Source organism: Schistocerca serialis, chromosome 1, assembly GCF_023864345.2.
Source record: "Schistocerca serialis cubense isolate TAMUIC-IGC-003099 chromosome 1, iqSchSeri2.2, whole genome shotgun sequence".
Taxonomy (NCBI): Eukaryota; Metazoa; Arthropoda; class Insecta; order Orthoptera; family Acrididae; genus Schistocerca; species Schistocerca serialis.
This window is the reverse complement of record NC_064638.1, coordinates 542,815,481-542,836,907: the sequence shown is the minus strand read 5'-3', so window position 1 is coordinate 542,836,907 and position 21,427 is coordinate 542,815,481. Positions and strand designations below refer to the sequence as shown.

General features: G+C 41.6%; 1 protein-coding gene across 3 annotated transcripts in view; it reads right to left on the bottom strand.

Moving 5' to 3' along the window:
- Positions 1-21,427, bottom strand: part of LOC126475154 (inter-alpha-trypsin inhibitor heavy chain H4-like) — a 121,410-nt gene that overhangs the window by 22,885 nt on the left and 77,098 nt on the right. For all 3 annotated transcript variants that reach the window (XM_050102774.1, XM_050102791.1, XM_050102783.1), the window contains one exon: positions 13,490-13,552. In XM_050102774.1, coding sequence (XP_049958731.1) covers positions 13,490-13,552 — 63 coding nt within the window. The remainder of the gene's footprint in view (positions 1-13,489; positions 13,553-21,427) is intronic.

Here is a 21,427-nt window from a genome sequence, read left to right as displayed (position 1 = left end):
CAGCACTTAAAATAAATTAAGACTGAAAAATTCATATTATTTACCTAAAACACATGAGTATAAAAAATAAAAGTAAAATTCAAACCTTCCAGATCTTGACAATTTTCTCAAATGAACACAAACTCTATTTGTAATGTGACATCTACGTAAACATGCCATACGTCAAAGAATGTACATTCGAAACTATAGTTTTATTGGCCATTTCAAAACTGGAATGTCAGTTACGATTATACGAATGTAAGGAAAATACAACAGTCAGTCCCATAGCAGAAAAAAATCTCCGAGCCGGCCTAAATCGAAACTGAGTCCCTTCAGTTAGCAATCCGCGGCACTGAACTCGCAGCTACCGAGGCGGACGAAAGCGACACACCATTTAAGGATTATTATTACTTCCTACTACCTCACGTATCCAATAATGGCTTGTAAGTTTTATCTAAGAGGACCGATGACGAACGCGTCATTAGAGGGTAGTGTTGGACATGAGAGGCACGTGGTCATCACACCGATATCCTAGCCGTTAACGACGGCCATCCGTAGTGAAGTCGCTACTTCACACTCAGTGCTGTTGAACACTTTTCATTCCGTAGCTCAATAGGTTCGCATTTTCTCCACCAGCGGGAATTCGCAGCAGTGTCCGATATTCAAACTGTGTCCTGCTTGTGACTGTGTGGCATACTGACCTCTAAGCCACTACCTGATTGTATCACAACGGAAAACTATCTAGAGTAAAGCACCTCATGTTGATGCACGCACAAAAATTACATTATCTTACTTAATGTGGGCCACATTTCAGCTTCGTATTTGGTTCGAAATACAAGAACGAAGTTTTTGGTCAAGTTCTAGTGCGTAAAAAAGGCGAGTATTTTCCCTGTTTGAGTAACTCTCGTCATTTACTTATGTGGTGTAACACACTAGTTCATTACTTTCTTTCGGGCAGGTATCACAGTCGCACAAAATGTGTGAAATGATGAAAGTCGCACCATCCTCTGTAATTATTGTTTACTTTTCACTATTAGCTAATTTTATTCTATTATGCCATTTACAAACGACGAATGAGAACAAGTCAGAAAGCTGTCCAGTGATCAACATACGGAGGGGAAACAGAAAACTTACGACAAGTAGGCGTGCATAGAACTGGTGTAAAAAGAAATTTATTCCTGAAATTGAAATTAACTATAATAGGTATAGATGTACTATCTAATGTGATATATGAAAATTTATGCCAGACCGGGAGTCGAAAACTGATTTCCCGCTTGTACTGGCAGGAGAAAAAGGATACATTTAGCTCCAGATTGGGTGAAGACAATTTGAGCAGGGATCTAATCCCGAGGTCTGGCCACGATGCCATCCCTCCGCCTCACATAGGGCATCACAAAGGACTGGCCTTTTCTTTCTAGTTTTAGAAAATAAAACTTGATAGACATAAATTCAGAAGGAAACAATTCTTTTCGTCTAGGAAGAGCGCAATGAGGGAAGGCTCCATAACAAGGGGAAAAAGAAAACAGAACTATCGTATACCTTGACGAGTAACAAAGTGCAACATACTCGCAAATTAAGCACGACAACGTGGAAGCCTCTGCCCCATACACTGGCGAAAAACACGGCTTTCGGGATCCTTGTGACACCCTACTACGTGTTGGAAGTAGTTTCTGAGGAGCCATACGAGAGAATTAGTTTTCGTCCGAGGGAAAAAAGAAAAGTTCGAACACAGAAGAAGTTCAACCGAGAAAGCAGTTTCAGCTGATTTGCTAAGGAAGCCCGTCGACGGATACAGTGCCCGTGTTCTCGTCCTGTGTGGTAATGTATCAGGTTGTGTATCGCAAAGATTATTCGGACGAGGAACAATGCGATGGAGGCGTTCGCTCTACACTCAGATTATGAATGACCCTATATCAAGGGAGAATAGGAATACGAATGTGAAATCACACTGTTTCCCGAATATTAATGGCGCGGCAATTTCAGCAGGTTGAATTGGTTCAAATGGCTCTGAGCACTATGGGACTTAACATCGGTAGTCATCAGTCCCCTAGAACTTAGAACTACTTAAACCTAACTAACCTAAGGACATCACACACATCCATGCCCGAGGCAGGATTCGAACCTGCGACCGTAGGGGTCACGCGGTTCCAGACTGAAGCGCCTAGAACCGCACGGTCACACCGGCCGGCAATTTCAGCAGGGTAGAGGGTTTATTGTACTCCAATATGGAAGCAAAGATTTGGTGGGGTGTCAGTTACTGAATGTGGGCTCACAGAAATCTTATTATATTAAAGAATTCACGTATGTGTCGCAATTTAGAGCGGATCCGACCAACACTTGCAGGGAAAGTCAGACTGGCCAGTCACAGACACGTAAATAAGCGAGATGTAATGGAATGAGTAACTTGAGAAGATGTTACGTTGTATAAACAATGCTGAAGCCTTTACTTTGATAACGGGAAGCTCCAATTCTCCAATGGAAAGGGGCCTCGCTATCACTTCACACTGGAGTAAAAAATATGACTTTTCCATAGGATACCACCGCATAATTGCATCGGTTTGCGCGCTATCATAGTGAGAAGCATGAACTTTCGTGCAACGTAATATGCGTTACAGTAAATATAAGAATCTAAGATCCATTCTCTGTTAAGGAGGCTAAGGAAGCGAGGTTCGTGTCCACGCATTGCCCCTTCGATTCGTCACCTCTAACCCATTTGGTACAGCCATTTTCATCGGGTAGCGATCCACGGCAATCCCTAACGATTTGCAGCGAACAACCACCGTTGCCCATGGAATTGCTGCGGGTTCCAGAAAGAGAACGAAAGGACTCTAATATGTCATCAAGATGAGGTAGGAATACCATAACATCATCCACGTGCTCTCACACCGAGAAGGCTTCTCCCAATATCTTCCAGCTACCTAATTCAGCAGCAATACGGCGAAGCAGAATTTCTAGGGACAAGATAAAAAGCGACATGGAGAGGGGTCTTTCCCGCGGTAAACCCCGTCGGATTGTGATCTGGGAAGTAAACTCCAAGAATTTTCTGTAGCATTGTCGACAAACGGATATTCATTGCATGCGCGACAGTTTTCTAATCAAAATTAAGGCATGTGTGTGGGTGGAATTTATTAGTGACTGGACGTCTGATTGTCATCGTAATTACAACGATTTTACCAACCTTGAAAGGAGAAGGAAACAACCACCCTGCCCTCCTCCCCCCCCCCCCCCCTCAACGTATCACTTCATTTACCAATGACGTAATGGTGTCACCTATAACAGGCCGAAAATGTACATACCATTCCTTAGGAATACCTTCGACTCTCGGCAATTTTTGTGATGGTGAACCAACAGTAAGGTGACATAGTCCATCTTGAGCAAAGTCACTCAGAAATTCATCATTTAATGCATGAATAACCACGCAATATAAGGGAGGAGTAAATGCATCAGGAAAATAATATCAGTAGCATGGACATCATAAAGGTCGGTAAAGTAACTATAGATCGCTCTGGAAATGTCAAGTTGCCTAGTCATTATGTGACCTTCGGTGTGTGTGAGGGACGCGATACATTCTCTTTTTCGACGGACCTGCAACCGGATAAGATGATATAAGGAGATAAATTCATCCCGTAGGAATGAGCCGGATTTTGCTCGACTCTGAGTCCTTTCATTTGTTGTCTCTTTAACTGAAAAAGCTTCGCCTTAACATGGCGGACCTCCATAATCCATAGGGGATCTTATTTGGCACCTTAATAAAATTGTCGTAAGACGAAATAATAAGATTCCTGGGTCTGCCTGAGGTCCCTCGTCATGTCAGCGCCGTAACGCATTAACGCAATCCAGAGCAGCAGTTTTGCATCCCCTGACCACCATTCCATAAATGAAAACTAACAGTCCTGTAAATACAAGTTACGGGCCAAAAGCACTCGAACGATAATCTCGAGGGAAGGATCCTTTAAAAGACATGTAGTCAACATCCAAGGGAGGCGATACAGTTTTACTGGTTGTGGCACGTAATTTAAGATTACAGCTAATTCACAGTGATTAGTGAAACAAGTGAGTATCATGTCCATCGCTAACAATTGCTCATATAAAGAATCAGAAAAATAAAAATTATCGAATTTGCTGATGGAAGTAGCTGTAAAATGAGTACACCTGAGAAGAGTGGGACAGTGACTGATCCACGTATCACTTACTTGTGAGGAGCACAACACGTCATCCACTTCCTTACTGAAATTTAATATGGCAGTTTGATCCACAGGGCGCAAAACTCAGTAAAAATCTACGCCTCACGGAAGTTGCTGCGGAATTTTGAGAAATAAAAGAACTATACCCTCTTTCTAGAAATGTGCTCGGTATGTGGAATGGCCAGATCCTGAAGGGGCATAAAGAAGAATTAAAATATCACAAAAGGGCAGCCTATTCCTCAGCCGCTATCAAGAACTTCGAAATCGGTCAGTGGTATTCCCTCTCTTTAAAATAACAAAGCATCAGTAGAAAGTTCAGGAGTCACATGGAAGAAGGTAGAAAAGTAGGAAATAGAAATATGATCAAATGACATTTCTTTAAAAGTATCACGTCTGCACTTGAATCATAAATAGATTGCCGTAGCGCCGCAAGTCTAAGATCGGAACTAACTCTGTTCACATGAAGGTAAGAAAAGTACACGCCTGCATCTCATTATTACAAAACAATTCAGATGATTACCTGCAAGTGACCTTTAAGGTCGTATATCACAGACCATGGTAGAGTTAATGGATGACTAAATGTAAAGTGCTGGATCTCTCCCTCTAACCTCTCGCAGCAACTCATGTCAAACTCGTTGTACACAAAGTTTAATTCGATAAATTTTAGAGCTGTATCTACGTTTGGGGCATATGTAAATTTTAAGAAAGCCTTTGACGGTGCTGATTATACGACACTCCTTGAAATTTTGGAAGTTCCGAGATCAAATTATTGAAAGTAGCAAGGACAAAATAGAGTGAGCGAAAAGTTATATACAACTTTAACAAAAACTGCAGTCGAAGGACATGAAACTGAATTCAGGGAAACTAGGTTGTATACCCTATCCCCGACGTTATTCATTCTGTAGTCTGGGCAAGCTATGAAGGAAAAAATTTGGGAAGTGAATTAAAGCTCAGAGGCAGACAAGGACTTACGAGAGCAGTTAAACGGAACGGACAGTGTTTTGAAAACAGTTAATAATATCAACACCAACGAAAGTAAAATAAGGGTATGGGAATGTGCTCTAATTAAATCAGGTGATACTGAAGAAATCTGATTAGAAAATGAGATGCTAAAAGTAGTAAACAGTTTCTGGCATCATCATAACAGTAAAAATAAACCACTCTTGTAGAAGTCTCTGAACATTTCCGTCATCAACAATACGCGTCCACGTCTTCTAATGTCGTCTGCACCTACCATCAGGTTGGTGCCTCTGTCTTTTCTCATTTCTTCGAATCCAGAGAAGCATTTCCGTGGTCCGTCTCTCAACGTGGCTGCATGCTTTGACAACACCTATTCAATTTCCATTATGGTTTGCAGTAGCTTCCACAACGCAATTAATGCAATGTGAATAGAGAGCTAGTCTGCATTCCTAACTCGATTAAAATGCCACATGGCAAAGAAGAGCAAAACTGTGTTTCTAGTGCATGGCAAATAACACCAAAAACCTGGAAATTTTGGAATTACAGAAGTCTTTATGAGAAAAAGAGTTGTGCCGTATAGGATTAAGTGTAAGATACAGATCACGTCAAGCACGCACACAAGGTAGCAGTTTGTGACCCTCATGTTTTGGAAACTGACTTTAAGGGCCAAATGGTAGCAGGTTCTTGGAGTCTTTCACATAAACTTGAAACAAAAAAAATTGGATCATCGACTGTATTATCAAATGTGAGACCTACCGATGGAACGATGACGACGGACTGGGATGCATCAGCGCAGTGCTTACTCAGAGCTTTGCTGCCAGCCGATACGACGATGGACGTTACAGCGTACCATCAGCAACCTCGTTTTGAATTACTAGAGCAGCGTGTGAGTAATAGTGTTGTGATTCCATTTACACAGGAGGTAGCGAAGCTGGCAATAATGAAGTTAAACAAGATGAAAGCACCAGGGCGTGATAGAATTACTGAAGAAGTGTTGCCTCATATATGTAACAGCGTTATTAAACGAATGTCTTTTGACAGGAAGGTTCCCAGAATCTGTAAAAATCTCTAATATCATTATACTAAAAAAAGGGGAAGGCAAAGATCGAAAGGAACCGAAATCTTACGGGCAGATTTGTTGGTAAATGTTCTGGCCCTAAGTACAGGAAAAGCTTCTGTGCCGCCGCCTGAGGGACCACAGACAGGTAGTAAGTAGGCAGAGTCCCCTGCAGTACGGGTCAGGAAAGGAAAGTTCATCAAGAATCGATAAATGATTCACTGAACATTGTGAACACCTCAGACATCAACTATGTTATAGGCGTAGTGATTCATGTAGCTAGGGCGTTTGATGATCTATGGTAGCCTGTGGTGTTCAAAAGACTCAAACAGATGGCCTGTCCTGGGTGTCTCTATCAAAGTCTACGAAACAGGCATGCGCTGTTACAGTGTTCCGGAAAAAAAATGTGAAAAACATCACCAGAAGACCACAGGGCTCCGTTTGCGGTCCAGAGTTCTGGGCTGTTGGCATGCCTAGAGCCTATGGTATATGCCAGTACAAGAGGTAAATTAGAGAAAAATAGCAGGGTAGTTCTTGAAAAACTGAATAGCTGGTGCTTAGAAAACAGACTAACCATAGCAGCACACGAAACAATTTCCATGTTACTAAAAGAAACATTATCAAGAACGAGAAACCTGAGAATCAAAATTAATGACCATCTTGTGAAAGGAGTATGTAGGTACCCCGGTATCAACAAGGACGAAAAGCAAAATTTTCATGCAAAAAGCAGAAGTTTCATGCACATATAGATCTACATGTACATCTACATCCATACTCCGCAAACCACCTGACGGTGTGTGATGGAGGGTACATTGAGTACCTCTATCGGTTCTCCCTTCTATTCCAGTCTCTTATTGTTCGTGGAAAGAAAGATTGTCGGCATTCCTCTGTGTGGTCTCTAATCTCTTTGATTTTATCCTCATGGTCTCTTCGCGAGATATACGTAGGAGGGAGTAACGCTTCCGCGATTACTAAATGATCCTGTAACGAAGCGCGTTGCTCTCCGTTGGGTCTTCTCTATATATTCTAGCAACGGTATCTGGTACGGATCCCACACCGGTGAGCAGTATTCAAGCAGAGGGCGGACAAGTGTACTGTCACCTATTTCCTTTGTTTCCGGACTGCATTTCCTTAGGATTCTTCCAATGAGTCTCAGTCTGGCATCTGCTTTACGGACGATTAATTTTATATGGTCATTCCATTTTAAATCACTCCTAATGCCTACTCTCAGATAATTTATGGAATTAACTGCCTCCAGTTGCTGACCTGCTATATTGTAGCTAAATGATAAACGATCTTTCTTTCTCTGTATTCACAGCACATTACACTTGTCTACATTGAGATTCAATTGCCATTCCCTGCATCATGCGTCAGTTCGTTGCAGATCCTCGTGCATTTCAGTACAATATTCCATTGTTACAACCTCTCGATATACTACAGCATCATCCGCAAAAAGCCTCAGTGAACTTCCGATGTTATCCACAAGGTAATTTATATATATTGTGAATAGCAACGGCACTACGACACTCTTACTTCGGAAGATCTCTCTCCATTGAGAATATCTCCATTGAGATATCGCCTGCCAGAAAGGCATTAAAATCCTGAACAGAATAGCAACAACTGTCCAAAGAAGATTTCAACCGCCACCAAGTGCAATAAGAAAATACGCTATTGTGGGCTACGGGTCGAGCGTTTGGCTCATACAGTCAGAAAGTTTAAGGACACCACAGGCTGTACGGCGAACACAGACAAGTGTACTTCTGCGCCTGAAAGGAGCGTATAGAGCAACAGTGTGTGAGATGCTGCTAGTGATGAGCCTACGGCTAGAACTAGCTGTAAGAAAGAGAAGTGCACAATATTAGCTCCAAGAGAGTGAATATAGGAAGGTAAAGAAGAGCCACATTGAATAAAGCAATAAATGCATGCTTTAATAGACAATAGTGAGAATGGGACAGAGCAGAAACATGGAGGAGACTTTACCAGTTACCTCATAACACATAAGAAAGTTCAAGAAGGTCACGCTTTCTTCCACCCAAGGGAGTTACACTGTGCCTGTCGAGACTTGATCTGTATCCCAGTTGCTTACTGAAAATATCACAGCGCGCGACAACCATTTGTGCATGTGGGCAGTAACCAGCTCCCCGAACCGTGTTGTGTGGGAATATCCCACTAGACAAGATGTTCCACACTACGGTCTTCGGTAATACAACAGTCTATAACTTTTTTTTTCTTAGTCAACTGTCTCCTGACTAGTTAGATGTGGCCAGCCACGAATTCCACTCCTGCGCCAACCTCTTCGTTTCAGTGTAGCACTTGCAACCTACGTCCTCAATTATTTGCTGGATGTATTCGATTATATGTATATGAGTGGGGGTGGAGGATGAGGGCCAGAGGAATGACTTCACACAAAAATTATGAAATCATCATTGGAAGTTAACACAATCTTAAAAACAGGAAGTCTACATATCAGACTTTCGAAAAATGATGGACAGCATGCTTGTCGAAGCAGCCAAATATAGAATTTTAAAAAGTGAGTACCTAGACTTATTTTAAGTCATCAGTCTTTTGATTGGTTTGATGTGGCCTGCCACGAATGCCTATCCTGTGCCAACCTCTTCATCTCAAAGTAGCACTTGCAACCTACGTCCTCAATTGTTAGATGTATGTATTCCAATCTCTGTCGTCCTCCACAGTTCTTACCCTATACAGCTCCCTCTTGTACAACAGAAGTTATTCCCTGATGTATTAACAGATGTCCTAACAACCTGTCCCTTCTTCTTGTCAGAGTTTTCCATATATTCCTTTTCTCACCGATTCTGGGGAGATCCTCCTCATTCCATACCTCATCAGTCCACTTAATTTTCAACATTCTCAAATGCTTCGATTCTCATCTGTTCCGGTTTTGCCACAGTCCATGTTTCTCTTCCAAACATACGTTCTCAGAAATTTCTTCCTCAAGTTAAGGCCTATGATTGACACTAACAGACTTCTCTTGCCCAGGAATACCCTTTTCGACTGTGCTAGATTGCTTTTTATGTCTCCCTGCTCATCATGAATTATTTTGCTACCTAGGCAGCAGAATTCCTTTATTTCATATACTTTGTAATCATCAATCCTGATGTTAACTTTCCCGCTGTTCTCATTTCTCATTGCTACATACATTCAACATATCCTACAACTTAGCTTTCACTGAGGATAGCGATGTCATCAGCGAACCTTATCATCGATATCCTTTCATCTTGAGTTTTAATCCCACTCTTAAACCTTCCTTTAATTTCCTTCATCGCTTCTTCGATGTACGAGTATAGACTGAACGCTAGGGGCGAAAGGTGACGTCCTTGTTTTACTCCCGTTTTAATCTTCGTCTTCCACCCTTCTTGTTCCCTCTTGGTTCTTGTACCTGCTGTATACCATCCGTCTTTCCCTATAGCTTACCCCTATTTTCCTCACAACTTCGAACATCTTGCACCATTTTACTTTGTCGTACGCTCTTCCCTGATCGACAAATCCAATGAAGGTGTCTTGATTTTTCTTTAGTCTTGATTTCACCATCAACCGCAACGTCAGAATTGCCTCTGTGATGCCCTTCTCTTTACTAAAGCCAACCGATGTTCGCCTAACACATCCTCAATTTTCAATTTCCATTCTTCTGTATATCATTCCTGTCAGAAATTTAGATACATGAGATGTTAAGCTGATTGTGTGATAATTCTCTCACTTTTCGACTCTTGCAATCTTCGTAATAGTGCCGATGATGTTTCTCCGAAAGGTAGATTGTATAACGCTAGACTCATACATCCACATACCAAAGTGTACTTTTTCTAATTATTCTCTTTCATCGATCAAGTGAAGTATTTGTTCTCTTATCCATGGTTTCTTCTCAGTTACCTTATTTATATCTATGTTTTTCTTTCCAACTTCTGTGACTGCCCTTTTTAGAGATGTCCATACCTCCTCAACGGAACTGCCTACTGAGCTCTTCATTATCGCAGTATCTATAGGCTCAGAATCTTCAAGTGTATCCCTTCATTCCTTAGTTCTTCCGTACCCGCCTTCTTTGTACATTGATTCTTCCTGACCAGTCTCTTAAACTCCAGCCTAGTCTTCATCATCTGATCTGTGATCTGAGTCTGTATCTGCTTCAGGGTGCGCCTTACAAACCAGTAACTTATTCCGGAGTCTCTGCCTGACTATGACGTGATCTAACTGAAATCTTCCCTTATCTCCCGGTCTCTTCCAAATGGACCTCCTCCGCTTGTTATTCTTGGACAAAGTATTCACTGTTACTAGCTAAAATTTATTGCAGAACTCATTTAGTCCTTGGCCTCTCTCATACCTAGTACGAAGCCCATATTCTCTTGTAACCCTTTTTTTTCCACTCCTTCCCTGACAGCCACATTCCAGTCCCTCATGACCATTAGATTTCCGTCTCCTTTTATGTGCTGAATTACCCGTTCAGTACCCTCATATGCATTCTCTATCTCTTCATTTTCGGCTTTGGTCGTCGGCATGCATACGGGATCCATAGTTGTCGGTGGTGGTTTGCTGTCTGAACTGATGACAACAACCCTATCGCTGAACTGTTTGCAGTAATTCACTCTCTGCCCTGCCTTCCGATTCATAACGAATCCTACTAAAACTCATCTGACCAGAAATCCTTGTCCTCTTTCCATTTCCCTTCACTGACCCCCGACTACATCTTGATTAAGCGTCTGCATTTCTGTTTTCAGATTATCTAGCTTTCCTACGATGCTCAAACTTTTGACATTCCACGCCTCGACTAGTAGAACGTTTTGCTCTCGTTGTTTATTCACTCTTTTTCTCATGGTCACCTCCCCCTTTTGCAGCCCCTCTCGGACATCCGAATGTGGAACTACTCCGGGAATCTTTTGCCAATGGAGAGATCATCATGACACTTCTTCAATTACAGCTCACATGTCCTGTGGATACACGTTATGTGTCTTTAATACAGTGGTTTCTGTTGCCTTCTGCATCATGCCATTGATCATTGCTGATTCTTCCACCTTTAGTGGCAGTTTTCACCTCAAGGTCAAGATAGTGCCCTGAAGCTCTGTCCGCTCCTCCTTTCTCTTTGACAAGGCCGTTGGCAGAACGACGGAGACTTTTTATACCGGAAGTTTTCGCCCTCCATTGACGATGATTTTTTATTCAGGTTTCGAAGGCAGGGTTGAGTTGTTTGGGGGAGAAGACCAAACAACTAAGTCATCGGTCTCATTGGATTCGGGATGAAGTCAGCAGTGCCCTTTCAAAAGAACCAACCCGGCATTTGCCTGGAGCAATTAAGGAAATCACAGAAAACCTAAATCAGGATGGCCGAACGCGGGATTGAACAGTCGTCCTCCCGAATGCGAATCCAGTGTGCTAACCACTGCGCCACCTCGCTCCGTCCGAAGGCAGGTTTCGAAGACGGGACCGAGGTCGTTTTGATTACTAATCAAAGAATTTAACCTTTTTTATTTCATTTTTTTCGTCACTGCTCCTTGCATTTGTTCGGGGCGGACGTCCCATGATACCCGTTCAAGTTCATCGTTGATCCATTCACTCAGTTTTTTATTATTATTTTTTTATTTTTTATTACAGTGGGCAGCTAACTCCTAGACTGCGGGTAGTTTCTAATGCAGTAAGCAATGAGGAAGTGTGGCGTAAGCTAAGCTCGCTGACTGCTAAAATATCGTCTTATGAACCGCATGCCAACATGGCTGAGAGACATGGAAGAAGAAGCCATACTTCATGACAACGGGGAGCTCTGTAGTAGAACAGCCACCTACAACAACCTTCCGGAGGCTGTGAGGAGATGAGCCTCGGGCGGACCAGGAAGGATTTCCTGAGACGCTGACATCCACTTCCAATCTCCTCACCTTCAGCGGCACAGGGGCATAGCAGCTGGGAATCTTGAGTTGTGCCTCAAAGCACCACCGGATAGCTGTCTAGAATTATAAATAACAAAATTTGTGATCCAGTAATGAAACAGTGTGTAATAGACCAGAAGCATATGCATTTTTTATTCCGGATGAACATATGTGTGTGCGCCAGATGGCCAAATGCTAGAATGTAAACTTTTTTCTGTTCTAAAAATGATTAATTTTTTAAATTTTTTACGTAGAAAATTTGCGCCGATTTTTTCCCCTTAACCACCGTAATGCTTAGTTATACCAACCCCTTTTGAAATTATGCTAAAATTTTATGTGCCATATTCGTGTGGAACATTTGGTCTGTTCTAGTCTCTAGATGACAAACTGAAAGAAAATAGTAACACAGGTTCCTCATCTGGTCTGATTATATTAGTTATGATCAGATGATGGTTATCACAACCGAAACAAGTCACCACGAATACAAAGAAAAGTAATTTCCGCTTAGATGTCTCTTACTATTCTCGCATAAAGTATAAATCGCTGAAGTTCCAAAATGTTACCAATATTTCTTATTCCTTTTTTCTCATACTCCTTTCAGTACCCGCTGTCATCCCCTCATTGTTTATCCTGAACAGCCGCAATTGCTGATCATCACAAAGAAAATATATTTTCGTGATTGAAAAATTGAGATCAATAGTACCAGTGTTCGTTGTGGACGGGATTTTAAAAGAAAAGAGCTTTTTCATTCCACGATTGTCTCCAAATAGCTGAATCATAAATCCAGTGGAAATGATCTGAAACATAACCAAAAACAGCATCTGCATGTAATATCAAGAGTCTTTCGTTAAAAACTTTTAAGGGTGGTGAGGAATTGCAATCACATCTGGGACCTTTCGGGAGTGTAACTGGCCCAAACTTTCTCTTCATGGACGATAAAACTAAACGAGTCTGCTCTTATCTGTTCTGGAGAATGAATTCTTGTTGTTATCCATTGCAAGGCCTGACCATCGAGCTCTTCGGAAGGATGAATGCAACGCAAAAAAGAAAAGGCAGCCCATCAACCGCCTTAATCAATGGAATCGGTTGCCAGCAGCGCTCTTGAATCACTTCACAAAGATGATGACACGTTGATGCAAAGCTGTTTTGTCACTGTGCAGGAGTTTTTCAGGTTTTGCCATTTTTAAACGTGCTTACGTTGGCTTGACAGCTCTTACAGTTACAGTTTTTGGACATTATTGGATGCTAAATTGGTTGTAATAGATCTTTACCTCGCTCTCTAACGCTCTCATCCTCCTGTACAAAAAATATGCTGTCTTCTTCGTCTTGTTTAATATGTGGAGTCTAGTGAAGTACAGTTTCCCAAGTCACCTGATACCTGCTTTTTGTGGATTTACACTCAATTTAAGTTAATTAAAATAAACACATGCGCAACTTACTTTGAGGAATATGCTGATGATGCGAAGGTCCGGAATTATGTGGGACGCTCCTCAAAGAAGACACTGTAACACACACACAGCAAAAATTATATCAACTTTTAAGGTACAACTGCGCATTTACTAAAATCTGAACATTGAATCAGGCAGTAGAATCATCATGCCTTTCCCACATGATGTAATTTCGGGAGGCAAGTGAAGAACCTAGCAGTACATTAAACACAGTGGTCAGTTTACAAACGTGATAGAACTGTAGTGTTTTAGTTAACCGTAGGGTTTTAGCTAAACGTCCCAGAAGAAGTCATCAGTGATATTTTCAGTCTTCTGACTGGTTTGATGTGACCCGCCACCAAATGCTCCCCGGCGTCAAGTTCTTCGTCTCAGATTAGCTCTTACATCCGACGTCCTCAATTATTTGTTGGAAATACCACAATAAAAGTGTTCCCCTGTATATTTTACCCTCTACAGTTCCCTCTATTACCATGGAAGTTATTCCCTGATGTCTTCACAAATATCCTGTCATCCTCTCCTTCTTATTGCTTCTTCCTGTCGGTGTTTTCCGTGTGTTCCATTTCTCGTCTATTCTGTTTGTACGTGACAGAGTAGCGCTTGTAAGTAGGCTGTTTAGGTTTTTATGTTGGTAACGCCACGTAGAGCTCTATATGAAAATCACTGACTGTGCTGTGTGATGGTAGTGGTTGGTTTGCATTGTTGGAGTATATGCTATTGTAGTGTTGGGCAGTTGGCTGTTAACAGCGCGTAGCGTTGCGCAGTTGGAGGTGAGCCGCCAGCAGTGGTGGCTGTGGTGAGAGAGATGGCGGAATTTTGAGAGCGGACGATCTGGACGTGTGTCCATCAGAAAGAGTAAATTTGTAATATTGGATATCATGGACTGATATATATATTATGACTTTTGAACACTATTAAGGTAAATACATTGTTTGATCTCTATTCAAATCTTTCATTTGTTAACTATGCCTATCAGTAGTTAGCGCCTTCAGTAGTTTGAATCTTTTATTTAGCTAGCAGTAGTGGCGCTCGCTGTATTGCAGTAGTTCGAGTAACGAAGATTTTTGTGAGGTAAGTGATTTGTGAAACGTATAGGTTAATGTTAGTCAGGGCCATTCTCTTGTAGGGATTATTGATAGTCAGATTGCGTTGCGCTAAAAATATTGGCTGTCAGTTTAGTGTTGATCAGAATAAGTAAAGATCGAAATGTCTGAGTACGTTCAGTTCTGCTCAGCTGTTTGAAAATCAAATAATGTAAGAGGTTTATCAGCACAGTAATTCATTAATTTTTCTAAGGGGACGTTTCACGCTGAAAGCTGCAACAAACCACTGAATACCATAACAACAATACATCTGTTATTCACGTTAACAGGTCTCATATTTTGTAATGCCTTCAGCATAACGTAACTATTATTAGGTGAATCTTCAACGACTATCAAATTCATACCGAATTTAAGTAAATCTGACCCTTCACAACTGCCTGAGGACACTTATGGGCGGAAAATACCAAGTTTCTGACATCATTATTAGCATACAAATAATTCTCTCTTTCATAATTCACTGTACATCCCCAACTTCAGAAATACACATCCATGTTTTCCAATATAATCTACCGCCTTCCATCAGTTGGTACTTCAGGTTTTGCTTATTTCATCGAATACTGAGAAGAATTTCTTTTTTCTTTCAACATGGCTGTATACACTAACTACAAGCATTTAATTTTCATTATAACTTGCAGTAGCTTCCACACTGTACACTATGTGATCAAAAGTATACAGACACCTGGCTGAAAATGAGTCACAAGTTCGTGGCACCCTCCATCGGTTATGCTGGAATTCAGAATGGTGTTGGCCCACAGTTACCCTTGATGAGAGCTTCCACGATTCCAGGCATACGTTCCATCAGGTGCTAGAAGGTTTCTTGGGGAATGGCAGCTCTTTCTTCACGTAGTGCTGCACTGAGGAGAGATATCGATGTCGGTCGGTGAGACCTGGCACGAAGTCGGCGTTCCAAAACATCCCAAAGGTGTTCTGTAGGATTCAGGTCAGGACACTGTGCAGGCCATTCCATTACAGGGATGTTATTGTCGTGTAATCACTCCGCCACAGGCCGTGCATTATGAACAGGTGCTCGATCGTGTTGAAAGATGCAATGGCCATCCCCGAATTAGTCTTCAACAGTGGAAAGCAAGAAGGTGCTTAAAACAACAATGTAGGCCTTTGCTGTGATAGTGGCACGAAAAACAATAAGTGGTGCAAGACCCCTCCACGAAAAACACGACCATACCATAACACTACCGCTTCCGAATTTTACTGTTGGCACTACACACGCTGGCAGATGAGGTCCACCGGGCATTTGCCATACCCACACCCTGCCAAGAACAGGAGCACGTGAGTTTCTTCTTTCTTCTACACAGGCCACGCAGGAAGAAATTTTGCAACCAGCTACAAAGAACATATTGATGCCCTTCGACTCAAAAAATTATGTAAGTCCAGTTTTGCATCACATGTTGCTCATCATGAACACTCTGTTGATGATATCAATAACAATCTTTCTGTCCCCTGAGAAAGGACTACAGATGGACCTGCTTGAACAATTAGAAATTTTCATCCACAAATTAAAATCACCACAAAAAATCCTGAATGAACAGACTGAGTCAACGCAAAACTTTTTCTTCCAGAATTTCCAGGGTTTCTTGGCACCAAAAAAACCACAAAAATGATAATAATTCATCGTCTTGCATAAATCTTGTTCTTCTTGGTGTGCAACGACTATGGTACTCCGTAACTTACAAAACGTTTATAATTATGTATTAAATATTCACCTCTAGCTATTTACCTTTTGTATGCAGTTAGCAACATTTACTGAAATGTAAAATCTATACTCGTAATATTAGTATCATAATAAAATGCAACTCTGGCCAAAGACTATTATGTATTAAAGTGCAGTATCTGTCATATCCATATTCTTTGTAAAAACATCCAATGTTTACATCCTGTGAGCCAATTTAAAACCAAGAGTAGCTACATACTGTGTTTATTTGTGTACGAAGCTTAATAATGCACGTTATAAGAGCGATCTGATGTGAATACGACAAGGCAGTGCACTGTAAGCACCTAAAACATAAAAATTTTCTGATTCGTAAATGTTTCCTCACCGATTACTGAATTTCCGTCATTTCCACCAGCAGCATCAGCACTGCATCTAGCTACACTTGGTCCACAAGATAATGTTTCTGTAACCCCTCCATCTGAAGATGAACCTGCAGTGGCTCGAAAACATGTTCATGGCTGAATAAATCGTTAAAAAAGCGACTGGTTGCCTATTTATTACCAGATAAACGCCAAAATAATATTAATTGTGGTCAGATGGTGGTTATCATAACTAAAACTGGTCACCACCGATGGAAAATCAAAGTCGTTGAAGTTCCAACACGTTACCAAAATTTCTTAGTCCTTTTCTCTTACGTCCCATTCTTACTTTCACTTCCCACCGCCATTCCCTGATCATCTACCTTGAACAGCCACGAGCGTTCATCCTCACAAAGAAAATACATTTTATTGGTTGAAAAATGGAGACAATAATACCTGTGTCCACTGTGCACAGATTTTTTTGAAAAACACTTTTTTGGTTCGACGATTATCTACCTAATGCTGAAGAATGCATCCAATGGAATTGATTTGAAACATAACCCAACAAATTATATGCAATATATATTAACGGTCTTTCGTTGATAACTTCGAAGGGAATGAGACGAAACGCCATAAATTCACGTAAAAGACTGCACGAAAGCGTGTGCACAGGTTACAACGTAGAAACACTGGCACCATGATGCGTTAAGTGGGCGGGAACTTGAAAATTTTTAATAAAAGTTGGACTTGAAAAAAGTGATGAGGAGAGTAAGCACGAGAGGGGCGTTGTCTGGTCCAGCTGATCGGAAGACTTTGCATTTATTACAGAATTTACGACTGTACACGGTACTCAGTAAAAAGTAATACATGTCTTCCTACGGCTTTTAAGTAAGGTGGAAGGCGAAAGGGGGGCGGGGGCGGGGGGGGGGGGGGGGGCGAGGAACCAGCTGGTTAAACCCGATTTCGGTATTTTAACTCTGAATAACCGATATTTTTCAGTTTTTGTTTCTTCTAGGTTATACCAGCTGTGTATTTTATTTTTTACTGATAACCGAGCAAAAAAAACGAAATACTGATCAGTCATAGATGCAGTGGTAAAATATTTCGTTTTTTTTAAACATAATTTTTATTAATAAAATTTCCATTTGTTTCAAATATTGCGTTGTCATATAAAATGGGCAAAGCGGTCAGTGCTATTTGACTAAGAATTCCGGCAGAAACGAGCAACCAACACATGACATAAGAAGAATGCTACAGCATTGCTGAGGCAGTAAAGTCCTTGTTGCCATGTTCCGTGACTTAATGTACGCGTGTATGTGCAGTGTGCGAGACTTGCCCCCGTAGTTTCTCGCACGTAACAGAATGAAAATAGAAAGTAGCTAATCTGCCTGTGTCTACATAACACGCCTTTATATCCTTGTAGTCGTTGAAAACGGACAAATTACACTACAGGCCAGTTTGGGTGCATATATACTGAGAAATCAGTACCCAGAACAACCACCTCTGGTCGTAATAACGGCCTAGATACGCCTGGGCATTGAGTCAAACAGAGTTTGGATGGCGTGTACAGGTACAGTTGATCATGCAGCTTCAACACGATACCACAGTTCATCAAGAGTAGTGATTGGCGTATTGTGACGAGCCAGTTGCTCGGCAGCCATTGACCAGACGTTTGCAATTGGTGAGAGATCTGGAGAATGTGCTGGCCAGGGCAGCAGTCGACCACTTTCTGTACCCATAAAGGCCCGTACAGGATCTGCAACATGCGGTCGTGCATTATCCTGCTGAAATGTAGGGTTTCGCAGGGATCGAATGAAGGGTAGAGCCACGGGTCGTAACACATCTGAAATGTAGCGTCCACTGTTCAAAGTGCCGTCAATGCGAACAAAAGGTGACCGAGACGTGTAACTAATGGCGCCACATACCATCACGCCGGGTGATACGCCAGTTGGTGAGGACGAATACACGCTTCCAATGTGCGTTCACCGCGATGACGCCAAACACGGATGCGACCATCATGACGCTGTAAACAGAACCTGGATTCATCCGAAAAAATGACGTTTTGCCATTCGTGCACCCTGGTTCGTCGTTGAGTACACCATCGCAGGCGCTCCTGTCTGTGATGCAGCGTCAAGGGTAACCGCAGCCGTGGTCTCCGGGTTGATAATCCGTGCTACTGCAAACGTCGTCGAACTGTTCGTGCAGATGGTTGTTGTTTTGCAAACGTCCCCATCTGTTGACTCAGGGATCGAGACGTGGCTGCACGATCCGTTACAGCCATGCGGATAAGATGCCTGTCATCTCGATTGCTAGTGATACGAGGCCGTTGGGATCCAACACGGCGTTCCGTATTACTCTCCTGAACCCACCGATTCCATATTCTGCTAACAGTAATTGGATCTCGACCAACGCGAGCAGCAATGTCGCGATACGATAAACCGCAATCGCGGTAGGCTACAATCCGACCTTTATCAAAGTCGGAAACGTGATGGTACGCATTTCTCCTCCTTACACGAGGCATCACAACGTTTCACCAGGTAACACCGGTCAACTGCTGTTTGTGTATGAGAAATTGGTTGGAAACTTTCCTAATGTCAGCACATTGTAGGTGTCGCCACCGGCGCCAATCTTGTCTGAATGCTCTGAAAAGCTAATCATTTGCATATCACAGCATCTTCTTCCTGTCGGTTAAATTTCACGTCTGTAGCACCTCATCTTCGTGATGTAGCAATTTTAATGGCCAGTAGTGTAGTTACGAAAAATAGAGTTCTTCATCCTCATTCTTCACCCTTTAGCACCGACTATCCGTATTGCCCAAACAGTCGTATGATCCCCGATTACGACATGACTTTCGAGCAGTGTTTCAGAAAATTTGACATCAATAGCGGAATAGTGATGACTCCTTGTAGCATTCAACCATGTACCACATTTCGAGAAAATCAGTGACCAGTGGACAGACAAAGTTTTCTTTTATTCGGCTATTTAACTTAATATTTTGAATCTATTTGTTTAGAAACTGAGTGAGTCTTTTTGTTTTTTTTACAATGTTTGATCGATTTCTGCGTTTACCACAGGAATTAATGTGAACAAAAAACCGGAAATAGTTTATTTCAGAAACTGGTTATTTTGAGCAGTTTTAACAGCAAGGTTAAAAAGACATGGAAAAAATTATATAACTGAAAACCGGTTGTTTCAGTGATAACCGCCTACCGTGTTTGAAGCGTATGGTGCCTGTATTTTTGTTTACTCAGTGTAATAATGTATTGATACGGGTTATGCCTGCAGTCCCCACTCTCGCATTAGTCCAAAAACAATAGTAGCAGTGTCCCCACGGCTGAACAGTGCAGTCATATCACACAAATAGCATGGCGATTCAACAATACAGGATCTGTGGGTATTGTAAGGGGTGAAAGCACGAGTTTTTCGGGAGCGGGTATCTGAGGAATTGGTAATATGTAATAATCAGAACTAAAGTAATATATCCACAAACGCTATAATGATTTTATTTCACAAACAATGGCGAAATGGCACTTACAAAAGAGGGGGAAGAGGCTTCTTACACTATTCATGCAGTACTTCATCAATTTTTATATCTAGCTTTTTGTGAATATACATAACCAGTCCGTTTAATCATTTAACTCCCGCTGTGCTGCCTAAGTAAATCTTCAAATACCACAATGTTGAGAACGAACGTTCAGGTGTTGCTGTAGCTATTGGCATTGTGCAGATAAGTTTCAGGGTCTTATGGGCCTATGGAAAAATAATTTCATTTTACCTATTTAAAGATATAATAAAATAAAATAAGTGAATATCTCCTTGGTTAAGGGAATTTCTTCTCTAAATCTTTGTTTCACTGAAGGAAGTCTCTGGTGATGCATCAACATCACTAGGCCACTGATTTACTAGAGCATCAACAGCAGTTCGTAAGTTTTTCCGATAACAATGTTTGTAAGTTTTTTTGGATCCCCTTCCGGTTTAAAAACTTGTCTTTGAGCTGGCTAATCAAGTAGACTATGCAAAGATGAGAAACTGATAGCCTAAAGTACTCTTCAAGGCTCTCTGTCTCGAAGTTACAACGCTGTGTTGTCTCTCCGTGGTTCTTGGAATTTCCTGCTAATTCCAGTAAATTGAGACACAATTTATGCTTCCTTAGACACTGGATGGAAATTTGCTCGAAAAAATGTTCACTTCTTTTTCTAGATTCCCACACATATCGATCAGTTATCAATCTGAATGCGCGCGTGCGCTTCTGTCTGTGTGTGTGTGTGTGTGTGTGTGTGTGTGTGTGTGTGTGTGTGTGTGCGTGTGTGTGTGTGTGTGTGTCTGTTTTATTTTAGTCCACCGGCCGGTGTGGCCGTGCGGTTCTAGGCGCTTCAGTCTGGAACCGCATGGCCGCTACGGTCGCAGGTTCGAATCCTGCCTCGGGAATGGATGTTTGTGATGTCCTTAGGTTAGTTAGGTTTAAGTAGTTCTAAGTTCTAGGGGACTGATGACCACAGATGTTAAGTCCCATAGTACTCAGAGCCATTTGAACCATTTATTTTTGTCCTTGGCGATTGTTCTTTTAGAGTGTTGAATCGTCTTTTGTTACATAGTATTGTTTGGTCATTGATAAATTTTTTTGTCCTGTGCACTAGCTTTTTGGATGGCGTAATTTTCTTCTGTTGTTAAAAAATGGTACAAATGATTAATGTGTTTTACATTTTGGAGGTCTGTTTCTCTACCACTGGGGTGAGGTTGTTTTTAATGAGGTGATCTGCAAATGTGGAATGTGCGCTGTCACTTTCCATTGCTCTTAGAA